Source organism: Chiloscyllium punctatum, chromosome 12 (genome assembly GCF_047496795.1).
Source record: "Chiloscyllium punctatum isolate Juve2018m chromosome 12, sChiPun1.3, whole genome shotgun sequence".
NCBI classification, from domain to species: domain Eukaryota; kingdom Metazoa; phylum Chordata; class Chondrichthyes; order Orectolobiformes; family Hemiscylliidae; genus Chiloscyllium; species Chiloscyllium punctatum.
In genome coordinates, this window is record NC_092750.1 from 69,858,470 (window position 1) to 69,871,510 (window position 13,041).

A 13,041-nucleotide genomic window follows, 5' to 3' on the forward strand; every position below is an offset into this window, starting at 1 on the left:
GATAAGCTAACTTTACGTAGATTTTGGTATCAATACACTCTGGGCAGCATGTTTACAATGAAAAATAGTACATCGAGGATGCAGGTTCAGACTTTCCCGAACAAGTCTCGGGAAAGGAAAGACAGAGATTTGCTTCCAGTTCCTCGGACTGGTGAGGCCAGAAACAGGGAGATAATGGACTTGAATGTGTGGCTGGGGAACTGGTGCAGGAAGCAAGGATTTAAATTCTTGGATCACTGGGGTATGTTTTGTGGTAAGCATAAATTATACAAGAGAGACGGTTTGCACCTTAATAGGTTAGGGACCAGCATTCTGACAGGCAGGTTTGCTACTGCAACACAGCTACGTTTAAACTAAGTAGCAGGGGGGAGGGGACAAACTGGACGTTTAAGAAGGAAATTGAAGGGAAAGTTAGAACAAGGGAAGTCAAGAAAAACAACTGTATCAATGAAGCAGAAAACTCAAAAAGGGATCATGCTGTAAGGTTGAGTGAAATAGGAGTTGATGGGAAGGGTGAGGGCAGTAACAAGTTAAAAATGCCATACATGAATGCACGAAGCATTAGAAATAAGATGGATGAGCTTGAGGCTCTTTTGGAAATTGGCAGATACGATATTGTGGGGATAACTGAGACGTGGCTTCAAGTAGACAGGGCTTGGGAAATTAATATTCAAGCTACACGTGCTATTGTAAGGATAGACTGACGGGCAGAGGGGGTGGGGTGGCCATGTTGGTAAGGGATTATATTCAGTCCCTTGTGCGGGGGGACCTAAAATCAGGGAATGTAGAGTCAGTATGGACAGAGCTGAGAAATTCTAAGGGTAAAAAGACCCTCTTGGGAGTTATCTACAGGCCCCCAAACAGTAGTCTGGATGTCGGATGTAAGTTGAATCAGGAGCTGAAATTGGCCTGTCGCAAAGATGTTACTATGGTTGTTATGGGGGAATTTAACATGCAGGTAGACTGGGAGAATCAGGATGGTATTGGACCTCAAGAAAGAGACTTTGTGGAGTGCCTCTGAGATGGATTCTTAGAACAGCTGGTGTTAGAGCCTATCAGGGAGAAGACAATTCTGGATCTGGTATTGTGCAACGAACCAGAATTGATCAGGGACCTCGAAGTGAAGGAGCCATTGGGAAGTAGTGACCATAATACAGTAAGCTTCAATCTGTAATTTGAGAGGGAGAGGGTACAATCGGAAGTGACAATATTTCTGTTGGAATAAAGGGAACTATGGAGCTACGAGGGAGGAGCTGGCCAAAGTTCAATGGTGCAATACCTTAGCAGGGATGACAGTGGAGGAACAATGGCAGATATTTCTGTGTATAATGCAGAAGATGCAGGATCAGTTCATTCCAAAAAGAAAGAAAGATCCTAGGAGGAGGCATGGGTGGCTGTGGCTGACGAGGGAAATTAAGAAACATTTAAAGTTAAAAGAGAAAAAGTATAACATAGACAAGATAAGTGGGAAAATGGAGGACTCGGAAGCTTTTAAAGAACAACAGAGGACTACTAAGAAGGAGATACGCAGAGAAAAAATGAGGTACAAAGGTAAACTGGCCAAAAATATAAAGGAGGATAGTAAAAGCTTTTTTAGGTATGTGAAAGGCAAAAAAATGGTTAAGACTAAAATTGGGCCCTTGAAGACAGAAACGGGGAATATATTACAGGGAACAAAGAAATGGCAGAAGAATTGAATTGGTACTTCAGATCTGTGTTCACTGGGGAAGACACAAGCAATCTCCCTGAGGTAACACTGGCTGAAGGACCTGAACTTAAGGGAATTTATATTTGCCAGGAATTGGTATTGGAGAGACTGTTAGGTCTGAAGGTTGATAAGTCCCTGGGGCCTGATGGTCTACATCCCAGGGTACTGAAGGAGGTGGCTCGAGAAATCATGGATGCGTTGGTGATTATTTTCCAGAGTTCGATAGATTCGGGATCAGTTCCTGTGGATTGGAGAGTGGCTAATGTTGTACCACGTTTTAAGAAAAGTGGGAGAGAGAAAGCAGGAAATTATAGACCAGTTAGTCTGACCTCAGTGGAGGGAAAGATGCTGGAGTCTATTATAAAGGATGAAATTACGACATATCTGGATAGTAGTAACAGGATAAGTCAGAGTCAGCATAGATTTATGAAGGGGAAATCATGCTTGGCTAACCTTCTGGAATTTTTTGAGGATGTAACTCTGAAGATGGACGAGGGAGATCCAGTAGATGTAATGTACCTGGACTTTCAGAAAGCTTTTGATAAAGTCCCACATAGGAGGTTAGTGAGCAAAATTAGGGTGCATGGCACTGAGGGCAAAGTACTAACTTGGATTGAAAGTTGGTTGGCTGACAGGAAACAAAGAGTAGTGATAAACAGCTCCGTTTCGGAATGGCAGGCAGTGACCAGTGGGGTACCGCAGGGATCAGTGCTGGGACCGCAGCTTTTTACAATGTATATTAATGATATAGAAGATGGTATTAGTAATAACATTAGCAAATTTGCTGATGATACTAAGCTGGGTGGCAGGGTGAAATGTGATGAGGATGTTAGGGGATTACAGGGTGACCTGGACAAGTTAGGTGAGTGGCCAGATGCATGGCAGATGCAGTTTAATGTGGATAAATGTATGGTTATCCACTTTGGTGGCAAGAACAGGAAGGCAGATTACGACCTAAATGGAATCAATTTAGGTAAAGGGGCAGTACAAAGAGATCTGGGTGTTCTTGTACACCAGTCAATGAAGGTAAGCATGTAGGTACAGCAGGTAGTGAAGAAGGCTAATAGCATGCTGGCCTTCATAACAAGAGGGATTGAGTATAGAAGCAAAGAGGTTCTTCTGCAGCTGTACAGGGCCCTGGTGAGACCACACCTGGAGTACTGTGTGCAGTTCTGGTCTCCAAATTTGAGGAAAGACATTCTGGCTATTGAGGGAGTGCAGCGTAGGTTCACGAGGTCAATTCCTGGAATGGCGGGATTACCTTACACTGAAATTCTGGAGCGACTGGGCTTGTATACCCTTGAGTTTAGAAGACTGAGAGGGGATCTGATTGAGACATATAAGATTATTAAAGGACTGGACAATCTGGAGGCAGGAAACATGTTTCCGCTGATGGATGAGTGCCGAACCAGAGGACACAGCTTAAAAATACGGGGTAGACCATTTAGGACAGAGAGGAGGAGAAACTTCTTCACCCAGAAAATGGTGGCTGTGTGGAATGCTCTTCCCCAGAGGGCAGTGGAGGCCCAGTCTCCGGATTCATTTAAGAAAGAGTTGGATAGAGCTCTCAAGGATAATGGAATCAACGTTTATGGAGATAATGCAGGAACAGGATACTGATTAAGGATGATCAGCCATGATCATATTGAATGGTGGTGCAGGCTCGAAGGGCAGAATGGCCTACTCCTGCACCTATTGTCTATTGTGATCATACACTTTACTAGGTTGTCTGTTTTAAATGGCCACTTGAACACCTCTGTTGGCTTCTGGGCAGGAAGGCTGTCCTCAAAGTTTTCCCACACCAGATAAATAAGGAATTGGGAAGACAACAGTGTTTTCACACTCGAACTTTCCACCTATTTTCACAGACACTCTGCTTCCCAACTTGTCTCCTTGGGAAGCATTAAATTCTACCCAATGTCACCTGTGCTAATTTGAGGGTGATTCATTTTAACTAAATCAACTCAGTGGCAAACAAATAGAGTCTAGCTGGTCAAAATCAATGGAAATTGAATAGATCAAAACTTGATCCCATAAGATCCCATCAAGTCAGTAAGATTTAACTTATTCTGTCAATCTTTCCTATGACTTCAAATTGCAAATTCTTCAACTTATCCTCATAGAATCCTTCAGTACTCCCTGTAAGCTTTTGCTTTTACAATCCCACCTTGGCATCACCTCATGGCTTCTTGTGAAATTACCTAATCTTGGCCTTCGATTCTTCTTCATATCACCAGGATCTGGTGCAATGGGCCTTTAAAGCATTTTCTGCCAGTGCTGGGTTTGAAAGACCCAAAAATGGAAATTAATAATTCAAGTGGAGAGGATACCTGTGGTTCAAAAGCCTCATGAAGATGGACTGCTCTTGTAACTTATTCCTGTCTCTCTGGGATAACAACACAGAAACAAAAAGTAGGAACTTACCACTTCTCTCTTCTCCACTTCAAACCATCGGGAGATTCCAGGCAAACTGTGTGTAAGAGTCAGGGTAGTGCGTTCAATCCAAAGACTCTACAGTAGGATAGAGATGATAAAAAACTCATTACCAAGATAAACTTTTACCCAAAACCTAATTCTCTGTGTCCTAGCATGTTGCGTCACTTCAGTATGTGGCATGCCCAGTGAAGGGGAGTGATAAACCGCCCCGTGTTTACCATGGAGCAAGGCCCATATCGGGAGAGCCAGCAGTATCCATTTTAAAGCAACAGTATTCATTCTAAAACAGCAGCTGCCAGCCCGACCACATGATCGGGAGAAGGGGGCCCAAAGACAGATCCGAATACACACTGGACCAGACACTAGTCAGGATTCCAGACGATGGTCATGACTCACAGATCGAAACCCACCTTATAATCTCGTCAAGGTTCCAATTGACACACACCTATAAACTGATCATGCAAAACAGTCCTACACAAAAGGCAAACACCAAACGAACAGGATGAATCTAACAGACACTTTGGAAGTAACAAAGGGGGGTGTTAGCCTCCAGCCCTCACGGAGAGACAAGCAGATAGCACCCGGACCCATTTACGTAAAGATAAACAGCACACCTTTTGTGTGTGCTGCCGACTCTCCGAGGACGGCAGAAAGCTTGACATTCACACATACTCCAGCCATGATTGCCACCATTCACACTCATTCATACCCAATCTCCTACACCCTGACTCATGAAGTATATAACTTGTAACATCGCGCGGGGAATGGGAGAGCGATCACGATTTGGACCTCGGTTGGTCTCCGCCGGCGTTAAACACTTTAATAAATTACCGATTGTCGAACCGCACTCTGGGCTCGGGCTGAGATAATTTCATCCGTGCTAACACCAGTAACGTTCTCATCTATACACACAGATTACAGAATGTCTCACACACACATACACACTTACAGTACTTGATACTTTCAACAACTTCGAGGGACAATGTTAATCTAACTTATTGATGGGAGCAAACAATTCTGAAACCTATTCCACTATAAGTTGTAGGAGCAGAAGTAGGCTATTTGGTTCAGAGACTCAGCTCTGCCATTCAATGAGATGATGGCTGATTGAAAATCTTCAACTTCACTTTCCTCTATTATCCCCATAGCCCTTTATTTCTTTATTGATCAGAAATCTGTCTACCTCATTACTGAGTATGCTTACCAACTGAACCTCTACAGTTCTCTGCAGTAAAGAATTCTACAGATTCACTACCCTCTGAAAGAAAAAAAACTTTTTCATCTCTGTCTTAAATGGACAACACCTTACTCTGAAATTATGCTTTCTGATCTTACACTCTTCACAAGAGGAAATAACCTATTCTGTTAAACTCTCTCAGAATCTTATATGTTTCAACAAGATCGTTTCTCATTCTTCAAAACTCGAATGAGTACAAACCCAACCAATTTAACTGTTCCTCAATAGATAGTCCCTCTATATCTGGCATCAGCCTAATGAACCTTCTCTGGACTGCCTCTAATGCCAGCATCCTTTCATTAAATCAGAAGAAATAGGAATAGGTGTAGGCCATTTAGTCCCTTAAGCCTGATCTGCCATTTAATAGAATCATAGCTAATTCAACATTCCTCACATCCACTTTCCTGCCTTTTCCTTGTAACCATTGATTCCCCTTCTGATCAAGAATCTATCCCACTCTTAAATATACACAAAGACTCTGTCCACGTAGCTCTCTGTGGTAAGGAGTTCCAAAGACTCTCAAACCTCTGGGAGAAGAATTTCCTCCTCAATCTTGAATTGACGCCTTTTTACTCTGAGATTATATCTTCTGTTTCCAGATTCTCCCATGAGGGGAAACATCTTCTCAGTACTTACTCTGTCAAGCCTCTTAAGAATCGTATATGTTTCAATAAGATCACTACTCATTCTTCTAAACTCCAGTGAATAGGGTCCCTAATTTGTTTAGTCTCTGCATTTAAGACAATCCCGCCATGCCAAGGATCATCCTAAGAACCTTGTCTGAATTTCCTCCAATGAAATGGGGTCATAGAGTCATACAGCATGGAAACAGACCATTCAATCCAACTCGTCCATGCTGACTAAGGTTCCTAAATTAAACTAGTCCCACTTTTCTGCGGTTGGCCCGCATCTCTCTAAACCTTTCCTATTAATGTGCCTGTCCAAAATGTCTTTTAATGTTATAACTGTATTTGCATCTACCACTTCCTCTGGCAGTTCATTTCACATGTGAACCACAGTCTGTGTGAAAAATTTGCCCCTCAGGTCCCTTTTAAATCTCTCCTCTCACCTTAAAAATATGCCCCCTAGTTTTGAACTCCCCCACCCTAGAGAAAAGACCCTGTCATTCACTTTATCTATGCTCGTCATGATCTAATAAATCTCTATAACATCACCTCTCAACCTCCTAAAATTAAAATTTACCTTCTTCGGATTTAATTGGTTCCTTTCAAACCTTTTGAGCTCAAAAACACTTGATTAGTGAAGGACCAGATAATGTTCCCCTTCATGCCACATATTAGTCATTTCTACCCACAGCAGATCTCAAACAGGATTAAAATTATACTTCAGCATTAGATCCAAAGACCAAAAACATGAAAGATGTACAGGCATTCATTGTATTTATGTTAATTTTCACTATCTTGCAAGAAAATTCAAAGTGAAGATTTCTAAGGATTCTTATACTTACCACTTCTGTTTCCTTTCTGGCTCTGATTTTGTTTAAAAACAGTTTATCTCCAACAATTTCCAGTTCTGAGGAAAGGTCATCCACCTGGAACAGTGTGTAGAATGTTGTGTCCTCCTCCCTGAGACCCTTGGCGGGGCATTTAATCAGGGGGGATGTGGGAGCTACACTACCTTCCCATCTCCTCCTGATTAAGTCTGTGGTCCTGACTGCTTACAGGAGATCCAGCCCATTAAAGGACCTCTTTCTGCAGTTGCTAGGTATTAATGCAGCAGGTGGCAGTGGACTCACCATGCATCAAGCACAACCATCAAACCTGTATGTGCTTACTTGCCCAATGGTAGCCCCCTTGTTCAAAGGCATCTGACTGAAGGAACTGATGATCGAATGGGGTGGGCCACTGATAGCCCCTTGCCCAGCTCTCATCCCATTATCTTGTCGAGAATCTAGTAGGTCTCAAACTGTTGGTAGCCACACTATCTCTCTGGTGATGCTGTCATTCAAGAGAGGTATTGCTATCTGATTGGCCAATAACTCAGTCAGCGTGATTTCCACATTTAGTGTCCTCAATTCCATGAAAGGCCCATAATTGGCTTGTAAAGTGCCCGAATGGAATAGGATACAGAAGGTGTTCCCCAAAACAGCTCTTGATCTCCCATCACCTCCATGGGATTTCACTCACTAACTCTACTACTCCCTCCTCCAGAAGGAAAATGAGATGTACTAGTCTAGTTCATCTTGTACACTTCAAAGTTGAGCTCCCAGGAGGTCCAGTATGTTCATTTCCAAGTTTTACTTACTTTTACTTTTTTTTCCCTTTGTGCAAATCTTCAAAGATTGAACACATTTTCTACTTTTGTTTCATATTCTCCAATTTTGCAGTTTCGCCAACACCTGCTAAGACTTATTTCATCGATGGCTACATCCATAATATGGACTTCAGCAATACACATCCTTACTGCTTCGTATAAAGCACTATATTGCAAACTACAACTATCAGTTTCCTGCAGCAGACAGTAATCCAGTTATGTTGTTTTTCCTTCCACTCCTCATGAAGAGTGGAAGAGGGTGTACACTCACCTTGAACTCATTTTCCTTGTCCTTTGAACCTTTATGAAAAGGTCTGTCATATCGAAAGCGGCTGATATTGTTTACGCGATAGAAGCTCTTGATCCGGTCTGGAACTCTCTCCATCTGAAGAACTTCCACATTCTCTGGAATTGGGCTAACTGCATAAATTTGCAAATCTAACCAAGAGGTCAAAGAACATAACACAGCAAAATCTATTCTTCTTCATCAGCTTTCTTGGACAAGGTCTACACTGGTAATTACAATCATTACTGTATCCTCTAGTTAATAGACAGGCAGCATTAGTTTTTTTTAGATTTGTTGTTGATGAGGTGTGGGTATCACTGATTAGGCCAGAATTTATTATCCTTCCCTAATTAAGAGTCAACAACATTGCTATGGAGTAACATGGAGGCCAGACCAGGTAAAAATGGAAGAGATCCAGATGTGTTTTTATGATAATCGACAATGGTTACCATTAGATCAGCTTTTTATTCCAAACTTTTATTAAATTCAAATTTGTGGGATTCGAACCAATGTCCTCAGACTATCAGCCTGGGTATCTGGATTACAACTCAGGTACCTCACTACTATGTCGTCACCATCCCTAAATTCATTCAGATATTCATTCAGTTACAAAAAAAACATATTGTAGATGCTAGAAATCTGAAATAAAAATGGAAAATGCTAGAAATATTCAGCAGATCTGGCAGATTGTTCTGATGAAAAGTTTCTCTATCCACAAATGCCACTTCTGAATATTTCCTGCATTTTCCATTTTTATTGCTTACATAGAACAGTATAGCACAGTACATGCCCTTTTCTCCTTGATGTTGTGCCAACCTTTTATCCTACTCTAAGATCAAACTAACCTACACACCCTACATTTTATGATCATCCATGTGCCTAACCAAGAGTCGCTTAAATGTCCTTAATGTATCTGGCTCTACTACCACTGCTGGCAGTGCATTTCACTCACCCACCACTCTCTGTGTAAAGAAGCTACCTCTGGTATCTCCCCTAAACCTTCCTCCAATCACCTTAAAATTTTGCCCCGTTGTGATAGCCATTTTTGCCTATTCACTCTATGCCTCTCATCATCTTGTACACCTCTATCAAGTTACCTTTAATCCTTCTTCGCTCCAATGAGAAAAGTCCTAGCTCCCTCAACCTTTGTTCATCTGACATGCCCTCCAGTCCAGGCAGCATCCTGGTAAACCTCCTCTGCACCCTCTCTAAATCTTCCACATCCTTCCTATAATGAAACGACCAGAATTGAGTATAATATTTTAAATGTGGTCTAACCAGGGCTTTATAGAACTGTAGCATAACCTCGTGGGTCTTAAACTCAATCCCCCTGCTAATGAAAGCCAACACACCATACGCTTTCTATCAACAATCCTATCAACTTGGGCAGCAACTTTGAGGGATCGATGGACGTGGACCCCAAGATCCTCCACATTTGTACTCTGCAATCAAATTTAACCTTCCAAAATGAACGACTTTTCCACGTTGAACTCCTTCTGCCACTTCTCAACCCAGTTCTGCAGCCTGTCAATGTCCCGTTGCAATCTACAACAGCGCTCCACGCTACCCACAACTTCACCAACCTTTGTGTCATCGGCAAACCTATTAAGCCCCCTTCCACTTCCTCATCCAAGTAATTTATAAAAATCACAAAGAGCAAAGGTCCCAGAATAGATCCATGCCACTGGTCACCAAGCTCCAGGTTGAATATTTCCATCAACTACCACCCTTTGTCTTCTACGGGCTAGCCAATTCTGTATCCAGACACACATCCTACTGTGGGGAACCTTATCAAATGCCTTGCTAAAATCCACATCCGCTGCTCTAAATTCATCAATGTGTTTTGTCACATCCTCAAAGAGTTCAATACGTCTTCTGAGGCATGACCTGTCCCTCTCAAAGCCATGCTGACTATCTCTAATCAAGCTATGCTTTTCCAAATAATCATAAATCTTGTCTCTCAGAATCCTCTCCAATAATTTGCCCACTACTGACATAAGACTGATTGGTGTGTAATTCCCAGGGTTATACCTATTACCTTTCTTGAACATGGGAATAACAAGGGAATAATCATCTGGTGTACTCTAGTGGTCAGTGAGGATGTAAAGATCATCGCCAAAGGTGCAGCAATCTCTTCTCACTTCCAGTAGTAACCTTGGGTATATCCTTTCTGGCCCAGGGGACTTATCTATCCTCACATCCTCCTTCTTAACAACAACCTGTTTGAGCATCTCAGCCTGTTTCACACTGTCCTCACAAACGAGAAGGTCCCTCTCACTAGTGAATACTGAAGCAAAGTATTCATTAAGGACTTCCTCTACCTTCTCTAACTTCAGGCACAGGTTCCCTCCACTATTCCTGATCAGCCCTACCCTCACTCTGGCCATCCTCTTGTTCCTCACATAAATGTAGGTCACCTTGGAGTTTTCTCTAATCCTACCTGCTAAGACTTTCTCATGCCCCCTTCTAGCTCTTCCTAAGTCCATTCTTCAGTTCCTTCCTAGCTACCTTGTAACCCTCTATTGCCCTGTCTGATCCTTGCTTCTTCAACCATAAATTAGCTTCTTTCTTCCTCTTGATTAAATGTTTCATATCTGTTGTCATCCAAAATCCTTCATCTTACCATTCCTCTCTTGCATCCATAGGACAAACCTATCTAGCACTCGCAGCAAGTGTTCCCTAAACAACCTCCACATTTCTGTTGTGCATTTCCCTGAGAATATCTGTTCCCAATTTATGTTCCACAGTTCATGCCTAACAGTATTGTAGTTCCCCCTCCCACAATTAAATACTTTCCCATACTGTCTGCTCGTATACCTCTCCATGAGTAAAGGTCAGGGAGTTGTGATCACTATCACTGAAATACTCTCCCACCGAAAGATCTGACACCTGACCTGGTTTGTTGCCAACACCAAATGTGTTATGGCCTCCCCTCTTCCTGGACACACCTGACAAAGGCTGCTCCATCCAAACTATTTGCACTAAGGAGATTTCAATCAATATTAGGGAAGTTGAAGTCACCCATGACAACAACCCTGTTACTTCTGCACTTTTCCAAAATATGCCTCCCAATCTGCTCCTCTGTGTCTCTGTTGCTATTTGGGAGGATCTATAGAAAACTCCCAATAAAATGACTGCTAATTTCTTGTTTCTGACTTCCACCCACAATGACTCAGTAGACAAACCCTCCTTGATGGCCTCCCTATCTGCAGCTGTTATACTATCCCTGATTAGCAATGCCACTCCCACACCTCTTTTACCTCCCTCCCTCTTCCTCTTGAAACATCTAAACCCCGGAATATCCAACAACTGTTCCTGCCCCTGTGATATCAAATGGTCACAACATCGTAGCTACAAGCACTAATCCACGTACTAAGTTCATTGCCCTTATTCCCGATACTTCTTGCATTAAAATACACACTTCAACCCGTCACACTGTCTGCAACTTTGCTCTATCAACTGTCTATCCTTTCTCACAGATTCTCTGCACGCTGTATTTGCCTGTTCACCAGCTATCCCATCCTCTGATTTGTAGGTCCAGTTCCTATCCCCCTGCCAAACTTGCTTAAACCTTCCCGAAGAGCTCTAGCCCCCTGTCCAGGATTTTGGTACCCCTCCAGTTCAGGTGCAACCAGTCCTCCTTGTACAGCTCCCACCTTCCCCAGAAAGTATATCAATGATCCACATACCTGAAGCTCTCCCTCCTTAACAGTGGTATTTCCAATTTTCCCTCTTTGTCTCCTCAAAGTGGTGCCATTTGCTGGTCACTGATTCCATGGGTATTTACAGTCCCTGAGGACCTTACCAACTGGCCTTGCTTCATGTATGTGAGACTAGTCAGTGAGTGTTGACTAGCCATGTTCCATACAGGGCATTATGACTGAGTTTGATGACTTATGTTGGGCAGGTACAAGGAACCCTAATTTAATTTTCTCTTCTTAGCCCAGGGCAGCTGAGGACAACCATAATATCTCTATACTGTTGCTGAACACAACCTGGGACCTTCTGGTTGTGATGATGAGTTCTTTACGGACACAACCAGCTCAAGGTTGAAGGATACACTGTGCATCAGACTGCAGGATGGTTTCATCTGGCTGATTGAGATGTTGCATGGCAATAGCTTGTGGAAATTCAGTCAGCATCCTCTGCTGAAAGGCCTCCAGCCTTTCATAATCATGACCACGACATACAAACTCCTTGTTCTAATGTCAATAGAAAAAATGGAAGAATCAGACAAAATAAATGATTAGCATTATACAAAAGGATGAAAAGATAAACTTACAGTCTAAAGAACATCTAAAATGGCAAGAAAGGAAAATATACACAGTCCATTGATATCTAAAAAAGATTAATGCATTGGGTTGCTATGCTCAATACAGCTAAATAATCCAGATACACATGTATAAATGATAAAGTCTGTTAAATATTAGGTAGTGCATCTCCTATCTGCAAACTTCAATTGTTGTTGACATAAAAACAAATATGAAAATCATGACATGTACAAACTGTCAGTGCAGTCATGTTAGAACTTCTATGCACAGTTCCAAGTGATGCTGTAGTTGCAGGCTGTGAACATTTGGTGGCTCTGAACTCCAATAGCATCTTATATATAAACAAAACTAATATTCAGCAACAGCCTGACAGCAATTTACTAATGCACAAATACAGAGCTAGAGTCACTGCCAAAGGCAAGGTGAATGTCACATTATAAAAGTCAGTGATTACATATTTAAGTAGATGACTTCAATATAATAACTTAAAGGATCTATATAATTAAAATTAAAAGCAAGAAATTCGATTCAAAGTACAACATTGCGTGGAAGAGTCTAAATTGCCAAAGCAATGAACAATCTGCAGCATGTTGAAGTGGTTCAGATTGTGCTCTGAGTCTAGAATTTTCTTGGGGGGAGTAATTGCTGTGACTAAGTTGTAGCAAATTATACAAAATCGCAAATTTTTAAAAATTTCATGCTTCGCATTTTTCAAAGGCAATAATAGAATTATCAAATTATTAAAAATATATATTTGAATTCCCTTATATCAGCAAACAGTATTACTGGACAAAGAGCTGGACACATTGCTGATGATGGATTTCTTGCT

At 41.9% G+C, this 13,041-nt stretch overlaps 1 protein-coding gene across 5 annotated transcripts in view; it reads right to left on the reverse strand.

The window, feature by feature from the left end:
• Nucleotides 1–13,041, reverse strand: part of dock3 (dedicator of cytokinesis 3) — an 889,649-nt gene that overhangs the window by 70,240 nt on the left and 806,368 nt on the right. For all 5 annotated transcript variants that reach the window (XM_072582733.1, XM_072582732.1, XM_072582735.1 and 2 more), the window contains 3 exons: nt 12,002–12,143; nt 7,927–8,093; nt 4,133–4,219 (listed from right to left, as the gene is read on the reverse strand). In XM_072582733.1, coding sequence (XP_072438834.1) covers nt 4,133–4,219; nt 7,927–8,093; nt 12,002–12,143 — 396 coding nt within the window. The remainder of the gene's footprint in view (nt 1–4,132; nt 4,220–7,926; nt 8,094–12,001; nt 12,144–13,041) is intronic.